This window comes from Megachile rotundata, chromosome 16 (genome assembly GCF_050947335.1).
Source record: "Megachile rotundata isolate GNS110a chromosome 16, iyMegRotu1, whole genome shotgun sequence".
NCBI classification, from domain to species: Eukaryota; Metazoa; Arthropoda; class Insecta; order Hymenoptera; family Megachilidae; genus Megachile; species Megachile rotundata.
The window spans coordinates 4,381,109-4,400,196 of NC_134998.1; the positions used below are offsets into that span (position 1 = coordinate 4,381,109).

The window sequence follows — 19,088 nt, forward strand, 5'->3', positions numbered from 1 at the left end:
GATTTTTTGTGCGGTCCGAGAACCGAGCATCGTGAATTTTTAATCCGACTGGTCCTTGATTAATAAAAAAAATATAAATGCAAGCAGTAGGGATGGTTCAGTCACCTGTACTATCAGCGGTCACTTTCCGCTTCGCTTCTTTCCACGCAGAGGAAATATTCTTCTGTACCTTTTTACTACTCGGGATTTAACGGTAGGATGAATATGTGAAGTACTGTATCTTTGGTATTATATCTCATATTTATTAATTATTAATTAGCAGTGCACTTATTTCTTACTGTGACAGTATACGACTTTGTAAGCCCCAATTTTGTTCAGACTTTGCATTATAGAGGTAATACAAGTAATCTTTTATAATAGTAAATAGCAACAGTTTACAGTAAGGAAGAAATATTTACAATTGTACTGCAGATTTAACCGACCGAGGACAAAAAGTAATGCATTTTAGATTATTGCAAAAGCGCCTGGTTACAGAACCTTTCATTTATTTCTCCGCAACTTTTTCTACATGCCTTTATTTATTATTGATGTTCGTTTTTAATATTTTCAAACCTTGAAGGGGCAAGAATAAATGAGACCAATTTTCATCTGATTAAACTTTTTATGAGTCTCAGTTTTCTATTCTTCAATTTTCTCTTCAAGGAGGCTCGCAGGCAACTTAAAATTCATTTTCAGTAAAGATGATATGCAGGGTGTCCTAAAAGTCTGAACGTCCTCAAATAATTTACTTTGTATCAAGTATCGATTTTAAGGAGTAAAGTTATTATACTTAAAGAAGTGAACCTTGTCTTCAACTCAGAAGGTTAATTTACGAGAAATTTTGAGGTTAACCATAAATTTTGAAATACAAATTCTATTTTTGATACTAACAGTAGATCGAAAGATGGGCAGTTTTTTCTTTAAAATGTTTATAAATGCTTTCTTGTAAAATTACTTGAAAGTTTCCATACAGTGAGTTGCTGGAAACGATTCACTCTTTTGGAACACCCTGTACATGGATGTCTTCGAAACAGAGATGCAGCGCCGTAAAAACTATTTTTTGTGCACTTTTTTAAATAATGTTCGAAAAATTTCGTATACTAGGTTGCAATAAAAAGACAAAGGCTAAAAAATGAAAAGGTAGAGACATCGTGCATGGAGGAGACATCGCTGTATTTATGCTTGTTTTCTCATATCGTTAAATATATATCGCAAGAATTAATTGCATATTTTTTTCTTTGTTTTGTTCAGATGCGAGTCATGAGTTTTCAAAATTATTTTTGTTTGTTGTAGTTATGCAAATTTTTAATGAATCCGGTGTTTCCAAGGACGTGCACTCGTCTTGATAGTAACATGTTGATCTTGCAATAAATAAAGGCATGTATTAATATGTGCGTGTTCGTATTAGGCAAATATTATTTATTTTGACTTTGATTACTTATTTATTTTGAATTTTAGATGTATGGCATTACTAGTAAGATAATTTAACGAATACTAGAATTTATGAATAAAGTGTCTATATAAAATGTCGTTCTTGTGACATTCTTCATCTTCAGATGTCGTATAGTTATATTAAAACACTTTTATAAATTATGAGATTTAACATGTGTATTAATACAATCTTTGCTTGTTGTGATACATACTGCAAATCAATGCAATTTTGAAAATTGTGTAACTTCAGTTGGAAATTAAGAGTCGATGTCAATAAATTTATGAAGAATTGATATGTGATTGTTGGATCCATATTAGTTTGTATGTCTACATAATTTCACAGAAATACAGTTCATTTCAAAAAAACTTTTCCAACTTAACTCTGACGTTCTGAACGACAGTGTTGATGATTTGACTCATCACTACTTTTCTTTATAGTAATGAACAATTCGTGTCCAGCAAAAATTGCTTTCAAACATAATTCACCTACGCTCATTTCACTTTATCTCTCAATTTAAAAATGTACATTTCCCTTTGGGTATTTATAGATAATTATCTGATAACAACACTTTTTCTTCCACCTATCATTCCAAATACAATTATCATCTAATACAAATACAATTATCTCTGTTAATACGTTACATATCATACTGATAATAAGGTACTCTTGATAGTTATGTAACATTCCTTTCTTCCTGTCTTATAGCGGCAGTGTAAAATTGACAAGAAACTTTTCAAAGTGAAATAAATCGGGTTGCAAGCTCCGTTAAATAACGTTGCAACTTTAGCTCTCAAAATTTTATTTCTAAACTTGTTTTGACGAAGAAATTTTTTATTTAGCTCGTGGATTAATAATATTATGAAGACTCCTTGCAAGTATCTATTAAGCTGTTGATACAATCAGCTGACAAAAAAATAAATTTATACGCTTTTTAAACAAAGATATACATATACATATAAATGTATCGCGCCAGTGAAGCAAATCGCAATGTTATACAGCACACTCTCGTTATATTGCTATCAATGTAAAAGCGAATAATAAAATGAGTTAAGACTGGCAACTTCACCAGTTCAAAACTGGTGAAATGTATCTGTGGAAATTTGTTTGGAAATCTGTAGGAACGTGTTTAAAAATTGCGAAGATGGCAATATAAGAAGAATTTACTGTAGAAGAAAAAGTCATGACAGTTTTCATATCTTAGGCTCGAGAATTTGGCCACTGTATAATGTTACAATCGAGTTGTTTCCTGAGCTTGTTATGTTTCTGACAATGGCGAAGTAGAATGGATGATCAACGTTGAATTGTTTGGGGATACCAATGATGTTTATAAATCTCTTTATGACGTTAACTGAAACAAAGTAATTATATTAATTTTTAATTAACATAATATGATATTAATTCTTGTATTGTGTTATAAATATGAAAATACATGAAATAAATACAGTTTAGTATTTCTTATAAGTTATCATTAACTATCATTTGTAACAATGTCGCAGCCGTGCGATGAAAGCGCGCGAAATTCAAACTGTGTAACGTGAACTGATCGGTAAATCGTTTAGGTCTTAATAACTTGCAATATTACGAACAAATTAATAATTATTAATTATTATGCACTACAGTTGACATTAGACAATAATACACGTCTTTGGTCTATCTGTTCAATATATAAAAATACAGAAATTAAATATTACGTACTACAGAGTTCTCACAATTAGTGCAGGTCCCTGAAATAGGGGGTAGCTGACATGATTCTGAATAAGATTTCCCTTTGCAAAAATAGGGTTTGAAGCTTCGTTTTTGAATTATTAAGGAAAAACACGGACCAATCAGAGCACAATGCGCGCGCACACGCGAGACAGCTTCGAGCCTAGTGGCTGAGCGGACGTAATCCTCGCGCCCTGATTGGTCCGTGTTTTTCTTTAATAATTCAAAAACGAAGCTTCAAACTCCATTTTCGCAAAGGGAAATCTTATTCAGAATCACGTCAGCTACTCCTCATTTCAGGGACCTACATTAATTGTGAGGCACCCTGTATATTAGGTGGCTGTATAAGTCAAGTGTAAAATCACAAACTATTTTAATCAATTGTGAACCAACGAAACTTTCTCAGTATGCAAAATTTATTTACCATCAGTATTTCCAATATTGGCCCCATCTTCATCCACTTCGATATAAGTAGCTTGCACAACCTTGTTAAACATAAGCGGACCATCAGTGATACCATGGAAGTCAGCTTTGTTCTCAAACATATCAGTTAAACCCAACTGCAAAAATAAAAGATTAGAAATATTCGATAATACAAGGAACATGAACCATAATTGTTAATTTTTGTTTCTTAGGCGTACAATAAATAAACATGTTACGTACACTCTTCAGAGAATCTTCCAGGGTAACTTTGCTTCGGAGTGTGAATCTTGGTAAACGCAGTTGTACGAGATCGTCCATTCCCTCCTTTAAGATATCTTGAATTTTATTGTTTTGTATATCTTTTGCGAGATCTGCTAAACCATCGACTTTGTTTGGAAGCATGATGACCATACTCAGTTCATTTTCCTAAACAATGTATTCATTTATTATTATAATAATAGTTTTGTTAGGTAAATTTGTTGTATAAATTTGTTATACAAATACAATAGTTTTGCTATGCATAAAATAGTAGACCATACTACACAATAATAAATAATATCAGACTTTAATGTAAAATAGTATACAATAATTGAAACACATGCAAGACATATGCTACAGTATAGAATAGTGAAATGCAATATGCAAAAGTACACAATAGTAAATTATAGCTTCAACAGAACTTTAACACCAAATAATTTTGATATCAAATTACCTTGAATGGCAGAACAATGAATCGTCCTTTGTTTCCTGGCACATTACCGAATTTGTAGCTTCCCGGTCTGAACATTGTTTCGACCATTTTAGAATCAGTTTTACTAGTCATGAATAGTCTTGGACGAGAATCGGCGCGATCAAATTTAAAATTCCACTCGCTCTTGATATACATTGCACTTACGAGTGCCAGTCCTTTATTGTCATCCAAATCAGCTGTTCGAAAGAAAATACTGTTAACGAATTTGAAGTAGTTTTAGTTCATAAATATATTTCCTATTCTCATCATTAATAAAATCTTTATAATTATCTAGAAAACAAACTGCATCATTTCTAGGATTTTTAAATGTTATATAAAATTTAACAATCTGAAATACTTTCTTTAACAGAGAATCGTTTAGTCATATTTTTCGAAATGTTTTTGTAATACTTTGGATTCTATCTAATTTTGTGTATGTTTACTGTGTCTGTGTATCCACAATTTTTTCTATAAATATATCGAAGGTCGGAAAACAATCGGTATGGGTAATCTTAAAAATCAAATTTGACTTAACATTGCTAAGATTTTAAGGAGCAATGCTGGTCGCCTGACGACAGTTAAAATATCCTAGTACACTAATTACATTAAATTTAAGGTTAGAGCAGGATATTCGTACAAGTCATACAAGTTGAAATTCAAAATCATAGAAATTGATTAAATTTGATCTTTCGCAAGTACTCGAAATGTTATGAAATATATTGTCGTTTTCAGCATCCCAATTCCTTGTTCTAAAGATGGAGGAAATTACTAATCTGTAAATTTGATATATCTTGTTTATTATCAAAATCTGAAGTATATTTTGTACCAGCGTTTCCGTTCTAAATTAGGCTAACCTAACCTTAGCGGTAGATCGGATTACAGTAGGTTTATATTTCAGTACAGGCCGCCGCCATCTTATAAATCACTGACATCAGTTATGACTTTTAAGTTCACACCTTTCTATATTAGTTTCACGTCCTCGATTTGTAGAAATAAATAATATTAGCAGTATATATTTATTTACTAGGGTACGTTAAATTCAATTTCGTAGTATCGAATATATCCGACACTAAAGCCGAGAACAACATGTGTAAAAAATGTCGAAATGAATTCTACAACATAAACTCAATAATGTCGTCCACTAAACATAATTACAAGAAGCTTATACCATGAAGCTTCCATGTAAACTCTAAAAAATATCTAAAATTGCCATAAAATTGAACCTAACGAAAAAAATAAAATATTTCAAGTTACTAACAAGAATTAACAATAACACTAGAAGCATTGTTAGCGACATTTTGAATCCACTTGTTAATACTTTTCGCTGCTTCAACACGTTCTTTGAAATCTAAATTCTCGGCCTCAGAACGGAAGGAAGTTTTTATCATATCACTGTAGGTCGGTTTGACAGAAAAATTTTGCCCGACAAAAATTTTGTTGGCAAGACGAACTTGATTATATTGAACATCCTGTAATGAAATACAGGAAGATTAATGTTTGTAAACGTAAATTAAATCGGAGAGACGAAACGTACATTTAAATGATCGATAAGTGCTTGATAACCCTGTGTAGTTTGATTATCGAATGACGGAAGGTTTAGTGCCTTTTTCAACTGACTTTTGGTATCACCACCAGATCCAGACGCAGCCATAGCAAGATCAATCGCCGTGCTTAGCGGAGACAACAAAAGATTATCGCTCAGAGACTGTACTTTGGACTAGAAAAAAAGATTTATGTTCCTGCAAATGATCATGCGTATTGAAATAAAGGTTTAACGTCTGCTAAAGTTGTAACGTTCTTTTACCTCAAATAGCGACGAGGCAAATTGATTTATTCCGTCTGTAATTTGATCGGCTAATGCCGAAGCTGAAGCTAACGGGCTGGTTGGCGTTGCCTTCGCTATTGCTATTAGAAGTAGGCACAAGCCTACGAAGCTTCCCTTTACTGTAAATATTTGTTAATGTATAATCAATGAATAATTATTTATCACCATGACACATCGATAGTCCGGATGTTCAATCACAGAACAAAATAGATACGGTGTGAAGTTTTAATGTGTAGTACTGAACTTTTATAAAGGTGTAATGTACAGTATCTATAGGTTTTTAATTTTTGGAACGTATTCGAGTGCAGTAATTTTTAATGCAGTTTTAGAATGCTTATGTAGGATAAGACTTAGCAATTTGGGGAATGTGGAAATTTTAGTATTAGGGAATTTGGGATTTGTTGCAATTTGAAAGTTTGAAAATTTGGGGAGTTGTCCATAAGTTGAATCTTACAGAAGTGTAGTTACTCAGAAGAGTGAGTTAGAATAAAAAATGGCAAGAGAAGGTAAAATAGTAGAAAAGGAGTTAAGCTTGCAGTAGAGAGCTGACAAGAATGTATTCGGTCTAACTAGTTATAGCTACACGGAATAAAACGGTACAAGGATTTCCTGTTAGTCTGCTCTTTGCCTCAATCAAGTAGTACTTTTATGTCATGCGACGAAACAGTTTCAAAGTTTGACTAAATTGAACTGTATGCACTTTTTGCAACTCTGAACTAATGGTGTTTAAATTTCTAATTGCTCTAGTTTACTTATTTATTACATTATTATATATACTTAGTTACTTAGTGTATAATGTTACTTAGTAATATACTTAGTTACTTAGTGTAGTTATAGTTACTTAATTGAGTTTGTATAGGTAAATATACTTACACGTACGCATATTGGAATCTCGACAGGACCTGCTCTTCAACTTTCAAACGCAAACTGTCGGAAGAAGCGACCAGCTGGGAATATATAGGATTCTCAACAAATACAGGAAAATGGTAATAATAAAAGAACCCAGAGTTGATTATTGTGAATTTTAAATCAGACTGGTTCTTGATGAATGAAAGAGATAAAAGTGTCATCAATGGAAATGCTTTAGTCTCTGATATAGCCTGCGGTCACTTTCCGCAACGCTTCTTTCCTCGAACGGGAAATATCCTTCTGTACTTTTTTATTACTCACAATTTTCCATTGTTTACATTTCCAGGATTAAATATATTTGAATTCGAAAACTCGTAGTTGGTTTTAAAATAATTTCAAAAGTGTACATTTACATCGAACGAGTACCTCTAAATAAACTGAACTTTTGTAAAATTTTAAACAATTGTTCCTATAAAATGTTTATAAATCCCTCCGTGGTAAACTATTTCAAACTTTCCATAGAAAATCAATGAGTTGCTTGAATGCATACTTTTAGCACACCCTGTATATAAAAGCATCCGAAACAAAAATACAACCTCGTATAAACTTTCTTTTATTTATTCAGTTTTTTCAACAAGGTTTGAAAGTGTTCTAATCAATTTCAGTAAAAGATAGAAGTGGACTGAAAAAATAGAAAAAAGTTGAAGACATCTTACATGGAGAAGACATCGCTTCATTTGACCTTTTGTTGTCTCGTGATTTTTCAAAATAGTTATGTCTGTTGTAGTTAGGCATAGTGTGAATGGAACTGATGTTTCCAAGGTCGCGTACGTGTCTTGGTAATAACATGTTGATGTTGCAATAAATAATTACATATGTAAGGAAATATGTGTTCGTAGTGGGTAAATAAATATGTACACTTCTGATTCCTTTACTATATTCATTTAAGCGAGAAGGACTTTGACGACCATGACTTTTATTCGCACTGAAGGAACAGTGTAATATGTTCAAGTTTATAGATTAACGGAGAAATGCTTGCATTAAAATTTGCTGGATTAATTTAAACAAATATACGCACGTTTCTTACCTTACTCTTCAGAAACTAACATATTTGAATATCTTCATTTAACCATGGCTAACCACGGCAATGGATTTTGAAATTGACATTTCGATTTCTGCATAAGAGTGGTTCAAATATTTTTTCACATACGAGAAATTTATCTGAATACAAATTGAAATTCAAAGAGTATTTTATGATTTCCAAACTTCGACCGTTATTTTCTGATCACAGTTCTATTTTCTATCACCAAGACCGGAATAAGCAAATTAAACGAGATCATAGTGCAGAGATGTGTAAATCAGAAATTTTTCGTGTAAAGTTACGTGGAATGAAACACGTGACGTTGAGAAAGATAGGGAAATGTTATGTTGGAATAAATACACTGGCAAATTATTTATACAACATTTATCTACATTACAAAGTCAATGTTACCCGTTACGATAAATATTTTACGATCAAAGATTAAACTTTTCAACTTCGCTTCCATTGCTTACGATTTCTCGACTTCTGCGCACTCGTTCTGCGCAAGGCGGAAGGATCATACGCAGATGCATGCTTTAACCTTTTGACAACACTGTTGCACCAAAGTGCTATTACCCTATATCGCTCATAAAATATTATTTTACATGTTTGAAATAAACTCTAACGTTTTCAAATTTGTTTTAGTTGTAAGCTTGTTAGAAGTACGCTTTTTGCGTTAATGCATTTGCTATTATTTTCTATATTATTGTGCATTTCAACGAAACTTTAATTATAGAATATTTCTTTCTCAAAGTTTTTGGTTCTGAGAAATTTCATGAAATCCAGACTTCTTCCTCACCCTGTATAGGACCTTGGTAAACAAGCTCAGGAAAATCTTAGTGGTCAAAGGAACCAGTCTACCAAGGGTAAGTAACACGGGAATGACCTGCCAAGAAACTCGTTTCCGATTTTTTGTGCGGTCCGTGAATTGAGCATCGTGAATTTTAAATCCGACTGATCCTTGATTAATATAAAAAATATAAATGTCGTCAGTGGGGATGGTTTAGTGTCCGATTATAGTCAGCTTCGCTTGTCGTTTCTTTTCTGGAAGAGGAGATATTGTACTGCACTTCTCTATTACTCGGGATTTAACGGTAGGATGAATATGTCCTCTGTAAGATACTTTTGATACTTTGACAAGAATAAATGAGACAAATTTTCGTCTGATTAAACTTTTTATAAGTCTCAGTTTTCTATTCTTCAATTTTCTCTTCAAGGAGGCTCGCAGGCAACTTACAATTCATTTTCAGTAAAGATGATATGCAGGGTGTCCTAAAAGTCTGAACGTCCTCAAATAATTTACTTTGTATCAAGGATCGATTTTAAGGAGCAAAGTTATTATACTTAAAGAAGTGAACCTTGTCTTCGATTCAGAAGGTTAATTTACGAGAAATTTTGAGGTTAACCATAAATTTTGAAATACGAATTCTATTTTTGATACTAACAGTAGATCGAAAGATGGGCAGTTTTTCCTTTAAAATGTTTTTAAATGCTTTCTTGTAAAATTACTTGAAAGTTTCCATACAGTGAGTTGCTGGAAACGATTCACTCTTTTGGAACACCCTGTACATGAAAGTCTTCGAAACAGAAATGCAGCGCAGCATAAACTTTCTTTTATTCAGTTTCTGTAATAAAGTTTGAAAGTGTTCGTCTGATCAGTTGCAATAAAAGATGATAGTGGACGGAAAAAGGAAAAGGAAGACATGGCGAAAACATCGTGTGCTTTTGTTTTCTCAAATGCTTTCGAGCATTTTTAATTGTACATTTTTTGTTTGTCTTGAAAGGGTGCCAGTGACTTTTCAAAATTATTTTTGCTTACTGTATTTATGCATATTTTGAATCCGGTGTTTCCAAGGTCGTACACATCGTCTTAATAGTAACATATTGACGTTGCAATAAATAAATATATTAATATATACAGGTTCGTATTAATCAAATACATTAATCGCCCACGACTTTGTACTAAAACTTCAACCACGCCATATTTATACTTGAGTATAGATTAACGTAACTGTTTGCATTCAAATGTATTTTTATTTTACTTAATTATACAGAGACCGGTTTAGCACATAATATACGTTTTTTTTCCAGAATTTGAAGTTTATAAATTTGAAGATACGAAAAATCCAAAAATTTATACTCGCTTATATTTAATGCTCCAAACAAGTGGTAGAACCTGTTTCCCTATTGATACCGCCATTTTCTTTATGGAAACCTAATGCATACAATCAGTTAACCGAGCAGTTCATAGATGGCTACAGCGTTTCGTAAGTCAATAAATATACAAAATATACAAAAGAACGAAATTTTCATATCACAATCTCGTTCATTTTGTTAATCATATCCACACCAAACAGTTTCCATGAAATTTGATGCGTGCACGCACAATTTCACTCTTTCAGTTTCTGTATATCTTTTTTTATCGAGTCATTACCAAGGTTAAACGATACTTTATTTTTATTATAACTATGTAGTACGTTCGAGCTACTATATATTGTCGCTAAGGAGCGAAAATAACCACGTTAGTCCCAGAACGGTACGGAAAGACGGTAGCTAAACAAGAAGTACCGTATGAAGGTGGGACAAGAACAAGCAAAAGGAAACGAGGGTGGTGGTCTGCCGGAACCTGGAATGAAATTAGTCTCTGGCAATAGAGATTATGTAACCTCTTCAAGGTGTACTTCAAAACAGACTGCTTTTTGTGTCGGGAATGGACAAGAATATAACCTAACGAGTCTGCCATTTTGTTCTTCGTCTGCTCTTCATTTTATGCAATATTTTATTTATTTTTGGTAATATGATTATTTGATATATTTGGTATATGATTAATATACTGTAATGTTCTGGTAATATGATTAATATGATTAATATATTGTAATGTTTTGGTAATATAATTAATATTATTAATATTAATATATTTTAGTAATATGATTTGTTTATGCCTTAGAATATCCCTAGAACTTACTATAGTAATAGTTTATTATTAGTTTGTATTTTACTTGGAAATGTATCTCCTGATGTAACAGACAAGACAAACAAAAATATAATGGGTCATTAATTTCAAATTTGAAATATTTAATTTCTTGATTTATTGTTGTCACCAATTTTCAATATTAAATTATTTTTAATTTAGTTTATTATGATTTTTATATTTTGTTTTTAAATTTGCTGTATCATATTGTTATTTAATATTCTGCATAATTAAATTAAATTACTATTTTAGATTATTAACATTAGGTTAAATTAGGTCTCAATTTTAATAATTTTTAATAGTAATTTTTCCTTCAGTTTGTTATTTTTAATTATTAGTTTGAGTTGCTCTTTGTTATTTCAAATTATAATTTTAAATTTGCCACTGTCTTATAGTAATTTAGTTCTATTTCATTTTCCATTTTGTTATTCTGAGTTGCTATTTTAAATTTTTATTTTAAGCTATTAATATGTACCATTATATTCATTTAATATTCCTATTTTACCTTCCAATATGCTAATTTAAATTTCTTTAATTATCATTTTAAATTATCAATACTTCACATCATAATTTACTTTTTCTATTTCATTTTTAAATTTATCTTATCTCAAAGTGCAAATGAATATTTAAAATTGTCATACATTATTTTGAGTAATTTAAGAGTATCAATACGTCATATTACAATAATACTATTTTTCCATTCCAGTCTCAAAAGTCTTTGTTAATCATAAAACACTTAACTCGAGCTCCATTCCATGCACTGTACACTAGCATCTATGCGCCACACTGTACACTCAGCATCTATGCACCATGCTGTACACTCATCATTGACATACCTATAATTCAATCGCTTCCAAAACATTCCACCCAACATTCAGTAAACATATGTTTCTCATATCGACTTCTAACATACCCATAAAACATAAACTACAAAATAGATAATAACAACAATACACAATAACGATAATATTGAAAAAAGTGTAAATATCAGCTTCACCAAATAATTCTATTCTTGTCCCTTCCTTTCTCTCTACGGAAGACTTTTATTTATAAAAAAAAATGTCGAAACAATAGAGCATTGGCTGCAAGGTATCGAAACAAGTGGGTCGGCACTGGTGGTTGGCGCTCGTCCCCTTTCGACGAGATGTAATGCAACACCAGTGTTCCTCTTGTCTCTTAGCCAAATTGTTTTTCGTTTTGCGGTAACTCAAGTTCCTTGCTCGCACACTATGAACCCGCTTTCGTTTCTTCGATGTTTAACTTTTCTACGACCTTGCATATCACTCGTTCGACCGTTTGCTAACGTATTCACGCCTTGTTCACGTGGGTGGCGACCTTCTAACGCTGCTTCCTTTAAAACTTCAATTTCGACTGTGCGAACGTCGGACTGTATCCTAATTTCGGTATACCCGTCAAATTTTTATCGATCGTAAGTAGATCCACATTCCGATCGCGTGCCAACTTACCGGACGCGTGCAGAGGAACTTATTTTCAAGGTTTAGTTATTATATTGACAAATATTTTAAATGTTAGAAGTAGTTTTCAATCTTTCCCTCTATGTGCTTTTGAATCTTACATTTCTCTGAGAATTATTTCTGAGTTATTACAGGTTATCAATTTTAAACGTTCATATTTCTGTGGGATATAAATCTTTCTAAATGTTCCTTGAACCGGTGTAAAAAATTGGTGTTATGAATGATCCTCATTAGATCTCTTCTGAGAAACAAACGTTTCATGTCATTTCTTGTTAGTATTTGATGATTTGACTGTGAAGTTGATCTACATGTGATTTGACTGTAAAGCAGATTTACATGTGATTTGGCTGTGAAGTAGACGTTCAGATGATTTGACTGACAAGTAGATGTACACATGATTTGGTTGTGGAGTAAATTTATATATGATTTGACTATGGAGTAGATCTACATATGACTTGACTGTGGAGTTGGTCCACATATGATTTGACTATGAAGTATATCTATATATGATTTGAGTATGGAGTAGGTCCACATATGATTTGAATGTGGAGTATATCTACATATGATTTGATTGTGGAGTTGGTCCACATATGATTTAAGTATGGAGTAGGTCCACATATGATTTGAATATGGAGTAGATCCACATATGATTTGATTGTAGAGTAGGTCCACATATGATTTGAATGTGGAGTATATCTACATCTGATTTGATTGTGGAGTAGGTCCACATATGATTTGACTATGAAGTATCTACATATGATTTAAGTATGGATTAGGTCCACATATGATTTGAATATGGAGTAGATCCACATATGATTTGATTGTAGAGTAGGTCCACATATGATTTGACTATGAAGTATCTATATATGATTTGATTGTGGAGTAAGTCCATATATGATTTGAGTGTGGAGTAGATCCACATATGATTTGACTATGAAGTATATCTATATATGATTTGAGTATGGAGTAGGTCCACATATGATTTAACTATGGAGTAGATCTAGATATTATATAACTGTGAAGTAAATCTACATATGATTTATTATGGAGTAAATTTACAGATGATTCAGCAGTGGAGTAGGTCCACATACGATTTGAATATGAAGTGGATATGACTTGATTACGGAATGGATTCATACATGACTTAGCTACCTAGCTCTGTAAAAGCAGATACTTTCACTATATAGTAGATCTACGAAGCAAATGATTTGTCTATAGCGTAGCTCTACGAAGCAGAAAACTTGACTAGTAAAAGGGTCTATAGTATAGCAGTCTAATAAAGTCTAGTAAAGCAGTCTACGAAAGCAGATAATTTGACTACGAAATAGATCTACGCAAGCAGATGATCTGCCTACGAAATAGATCTACGCAAGCAGATGATCAGCCCACGAAATAGATCTACGCAAGCAGATAATTCACCAACGATATCTCTACGAAAGCAGATGATGCCCACGAAATAACTCTACGAAACCAAATAACGCTAGAGTAACTCCACAAATGATTCAACAGTACATTCAACAAATTTCGTAACACCAGTTAATCTCTCCTAGCTACAGTTAGCAGTAGCTCAGATGTTTTTGCTACCAAACTTGTAGAGGATTGTCAAACAAGCTGATGTAATAGAGCGGGGAAAGGTGCCGCCGAAATATTTCGTTATTATGTTGTGTTGTGCGTAATTCAGCGAGCGAGCCAAATCCCGAGTCCAGAGAGATGAGTCAAACCTCAAGGCTCCGTTCGTTCCGTTCGCTTCGTTTCGCTTTGCTTCGTTGGGTCGATGTTGGCCCGGTTTATCTCCGGCCAATCCCGAAATAATCTTAGATTCGGTCTCTCCTACTCTTACTTCGGTGTCTGTCTTCTAAGGCCTCGCCTCTTTCTTGTCCTGTCTTCTTCTTCGGCGTCGTTTGTCCGCATTCGTACGACCGACTTTAACGTAATAATACGTACGTCGTGGAATTTTGATAATATGAATCACGTGCCTTCTTTCGGGCAACCGTCGACAGCCATTTTTCTTCGGTTTGCGCTTTTCGAATGATTCATGCTTTTCGAAGTGCAATCCGCACACCTGCGGTGTCTTTTCGAATAATTTTATGGGACAGGTATTGAAACGTGTAAATTATGGTCTTGTATTTGAAGTATGGACTTAGGGGTGGCTTTTTATGTGATATTTTGGGAGACGTGGTTGAATGTACCAGTTCTTCAGAGATTGCCAACGTTTATGACATAACTTAATGTGCAATTATGTAATTTAGGTATTACGGAAAAGTTTCCCGTGATACTAATTTTGTTGAATAGGTTTGTTGCAGTTTGCGCTACAGTGTAGGATGATTTATCGACGTTGCATGACGGTAGTCCGTGAAGAATCGAATATAGTATATTTATAAATGAATCTAATGTCTGGTGTGAGTCACTTGTATAATATTTTTAACTGAATTAAATTTAGAATATTTATAATTAAACGGTAGTTATACTTTAATTAAGTGTATACATTAAATGAAAGGGTTGGAGCAAATGTTTAATATTTAGTATGCATTTAGGTTTTAGTAAAATGATGTTTGTAATTCCATGTATGTTTCTAGTTGAATTAAGAGTGCAATATTTATTCTTGAATTAAATATACAATTTTTATATTATTTATAAGAGAATTAAATGTTTGATATTTGTAAATGAATTTAATGTATGATATTTATAATTGAATTAAGTGTGTGATATTTATAAATGAATTTAATGTGTGATATTCATAATTGAATTAAGTGTGTGATATTTATAAACGAGTTAAATGAGTGACATTCATAATTGAATTAAATGTTCAATATTTATACTTGAATTAAACATATAATGTCACATATTTATTTATTAATTTAAACATATTAGTGATTTCATAGAATTTGCATTATTTATTATTGAATGAAGTCTGCAATATTTTTAATTGAAATAAATATCTGATATGTCTAATTGAATGATATGTTTTATCAAATAAAATGTGTAATATTTGTAATTGAATTAAATAATTTTTATAAATGAAACAAATGTGTAGTGTTTCTAAATGAAATTTATTGCGTTTTTAAATAAATATACAATGTTTATAATTAATTTGAATGCAACAATTGGTTAAGAACAACCAAAAAATTTCATAACAATAAAATAACAGTTAAATCTGATGTATAATGCACACATAACATAAAATTAAAAGTAGAACGATAAAAATGACAAAATCTAAATTAATATACATGTTAATTCTTTATCTATAATAAAAATCAACATGTCTCAATAAATTTTGAAATTTAAAAAAGAAAACTTGTGAATTTGTCAGAAGATTTGTTTAGTGGTTTCATTATTAACTTCTTTTTAGAAATTCATAGAACTTGATGGTCAATAAAGAGGACATCGAGCCAAAATTAATTTGATAGACTTTTTAAATATTCATTACACCTAAAAACTTGTTTAACTGGTTTCGAAAATTTGAGAGGTTAATGTTGAATGAGAGGAATGCGAAATATTTGCAATATTTATTATTAAATATAAAATTGCTTAGAAAACTTGTAAAAACAAAATTGAAAGAGACAAATGAAAAAACGTACAACATTACATTACAGTACTTCTAAAAACTTGCTTAACTGCTTACAAATTTAGAGGAACCACCACTAAACAAAAAAATAGAAAAATTTGCAATATCATTAGTACATGTGATAGCTTGCCTTAGCTTTTAAAAAACATAGAAATTTGCATTCAATGAAAAAAATTGGAAAAATCTATTCATTGTTAAATTCATTATTTATTAAAAATCTACAATATACATCTGAGAACTTACCTAAGTTCCTTAAAAATAAATAAGAACGAAAATGGAATGAGAAAAATTTATAATATTCATCATCCCATGTAAAAATTTACCTAACTCTATTGAAAATTTAGAAGAGCCACCACTGAATTAGAAATATGAGAAGAATCTGCAATATTCTTAATTTCATTTAAAAACTTGCCTAGCTTCCTTAAAATCGTACAGAAACTTGCATCGAAAAAGAAAAATGCGAAAAATCTGCAATATTAATTAATCAAAATAAAAATACCCAGAAACCACCACAAATTACAAAAAAAGACAAAAATCGCCAGTATATTTAATTCCATCTAAAAACTAGCTCTATTTCCTCAAAAAGCAACCACCACCAAAAAAGAAAAATTTGAAAAATCCACAATATTCATTAATAAATCTAAAAACATTCAGCAACCACCACAAAATGTGAAAAAAGATAAAAATCACCAGTATATTTAATTCCATCCAAAAACTGGTTCTACTTTCTCAAAAAGCAACCACCACCAAAAAAGAAAAATTTGAAAAATCCTTAACATTTATTAAAAAATCCAAAAGCACCCAGGAACCAACACAAAATGCAAAAAAAGCTCAAAATCACCAATATATTTAATTCCATCCAAAAACTGGTTCTACTTCCTCAAAAAGCAACCATCAAAAAAGAAAAATGTGAAAAATCCACAATATTTATTAATAAACCTAAAAACAGCAAAAAAGAACAAGGAAAATCTGCAGACGTTGATAAAAATGGTTATTTTTAAACGATTATAATTTTACGTGTCTACCACCGGGATCATTTACCTTAAGAGTTGGACCGAAAAACTGAGATGAAATGGACCTGTCACGAAATAAATTAATCGATAATGTTTTAAACGCTTATTTGCATAGGCACGCGTTGTCTTAAATCTCGCAATAAACATCGGTATGGCATCCGGCCGCGTCAGAATCTTAATTTACCAAGCAGGTTGCGCAACTGGTCTATTTCCATGCATTCCGAATCCCACTACTGTCTACGTATTCATAGTATTTCCTATCTGGTCTAAAACAATGCCATTGCAATACTTGTGCCTAATGGATGCGAATTGATGGTGTTTCCTGTTATGGAGATTTCGATGGGGATCGTCAAGGTTTATTACGGTGTTGTTTATTACGCATCGCTTTTTGTGGACGTAACCTTGTTTTTGGGGGTCGAGACTTCAGATCTAGAAACTTCCGTTTGATAGGAACTTCCATCTTTCTTTTTATGGTGGTTCTATTTAATATATTTTTAATGGAGATTATAAGTATGTTTATTTACAAGTATTGTATGGAAAATAAATTTTTATTAGTTTGTGGTTTTTGTATGATTTTTGTAGGAGGTAATATTTCCTATCTGGTCTAAAACAATGCCATTGCAATACTTGTGCCTAATAGATGCGAATTGATGGTGTTGCCTATTATGGAGATTTCGATGGAGATTATCAAGGTTTATTACGGTGTTGTTTATTAGGCATCGCTTTTTATGGACGTAACCTTGTTTTTGAGGGTCGAGACTTTGGGCGATCTAAAAACTTTCGTTTGGTATATTTTACATTTTATGGTGGTTTTATTTAGTACATTTTTAATGGAGATTATGAGTATGTTTACTTACAAGTTTTGTATAGAAAATAAACTTTTGTGAATTTGAGGTTTTTGTACGATTTTTGTAGGGGGTGGTTAGTATTTCCTATCTAGTCTAAAACTCTTATAGAGATTTCGATGGCTACCATCAAGGTTACTATCAAATTACCAAATTACCAAATGTCCAAATCATCAAATTTCCAAATTTCTAAATTGCATATTGTTTATTAAGCATTGCTTTTTATGGACGTGACCTTGTTTTTCGGGGTCGGGACTTCAGGCGATCTAGAAACTTCCGTTTGATAGAAACTTCCATCTTTCTTTTTATGGTGGTTTTATTTAGTACATTTTTAGTGGCTTAATGAGTATATATGTATATATATATATCTATCTACAAGTTTTGTGTGATAAATAAATTTTTATGACTTTATGGTTTTAGAACAATTCTTATAGGGGGTTGTTAGTATTTCCTATTTAGTCTAAAACAATCTCTTATGGAGATTTCGATGGCTACTATCAAGGTTAGTACTAAATTACCAAATCACTAAATTTCCAAATTACCAGCTTACAAATTTATCAAATTCCAAAATTACCAAATTCCTAAATCATCTACTCCTAAAATTCTCAACTTACCAAATTTCCAGATTTCAAGATTACTAGTTACTAAATTATCAAATCCTAAAATTGTCAAATTACCAAATTTCCAAATTACCAAATTATTAAATCACCAAATTACCAAATTACTAAATCATCAAAAATTTTAAAATTACCAAATTCCTAAATTTCCAAATTTCAAGATTACCAGTTACCTAATTATCAAATCCCAAAATTATCAAATTACCAAATTACTAAATCATCAAAATCCTAAAATTACCAAATTCCTAAATTTACATATTTCTAAATTTTCAAATCCAAAAATTCAAAATCCAAAATTCCTAAATCCCAAAATGCACAAATCCCGAAATTTTCCAAATCCCAAGTCCCAGATTTCCTAAATCTCCCTGATTTCCCAAATCTTCCAAATCCCAAATCTCCCAAATCCCAAATCTCCCAAATCCCAAATCTCCCAAATCCCAAATCTCCCAAATCCCAAATCTCCCAAATCCCAAATCTCCCAAATCCCAAATCTCCCAAATCCCAAATCTCCCAAATCCCAAATCTCCCAAATCCCAAATCTCCCAAATCCCAAATCTCCCAAATCCCAAATCTCCCAAA

General features: G+C 31.8%; 1 protein-coding gene across 3 annotated transcripts in view; it reads right to left on the bottom strand.

The window, feature by feature from the left end:
* Window positions 1–90: 90 nt before the first annotated feature.
* LOC100874942 (antichymotrypsin-2-like) overlaps window positions 91–19,088 on the bottom strand; it is a 29,227-nt gene continuing 10,229 nt past the window's right edge. The window contains exons 1-8 of one of the 3 annotated variants that reach the window (XM_012292200.2): window positions 6,967–7,057; window positions 6,073–6,212; window positions 5,803–5,985; window positions 5,527–5,737; window positions 4,251–4,465; window positions 3,779–3,964; window positions 3,540–3,675; window positions 91–2,759 (exon numbers count right to left, since the gene is read on the bottom strand). In XM_012292200.2, coding sequence (XP_012147590.2) covers window positions 2,602–2,759; window positions 3,540–3,675; window positions 3,779–3,964; window positions 4,251–4,465; window positions 5,527–5,737; window positions 5,803–5,985; window positions 6,073–6,212; window positions 6,967–6,976 — 1,239 coding nt within the window. In that variant the 5' untranslated portion in view covers window positions 6,977–7,057 and the 3' untranslated portion in view covers window positions 91–2,601. Of the gene's footprint in view, window positions 2,760–3,539; window positions 3,676–3,778; window positions 3,965–4,250; window positions 4,466–5,526; window positions 5,738–5,802; window positions 6,008–6,072; window positions 6,213–6,966; window positions 7,058–19,088 lie in introns of those variants that run through there. The other 2 variants (XM_076541144.1, XM_076541145.1) reach the window with 2 other exon arrangements.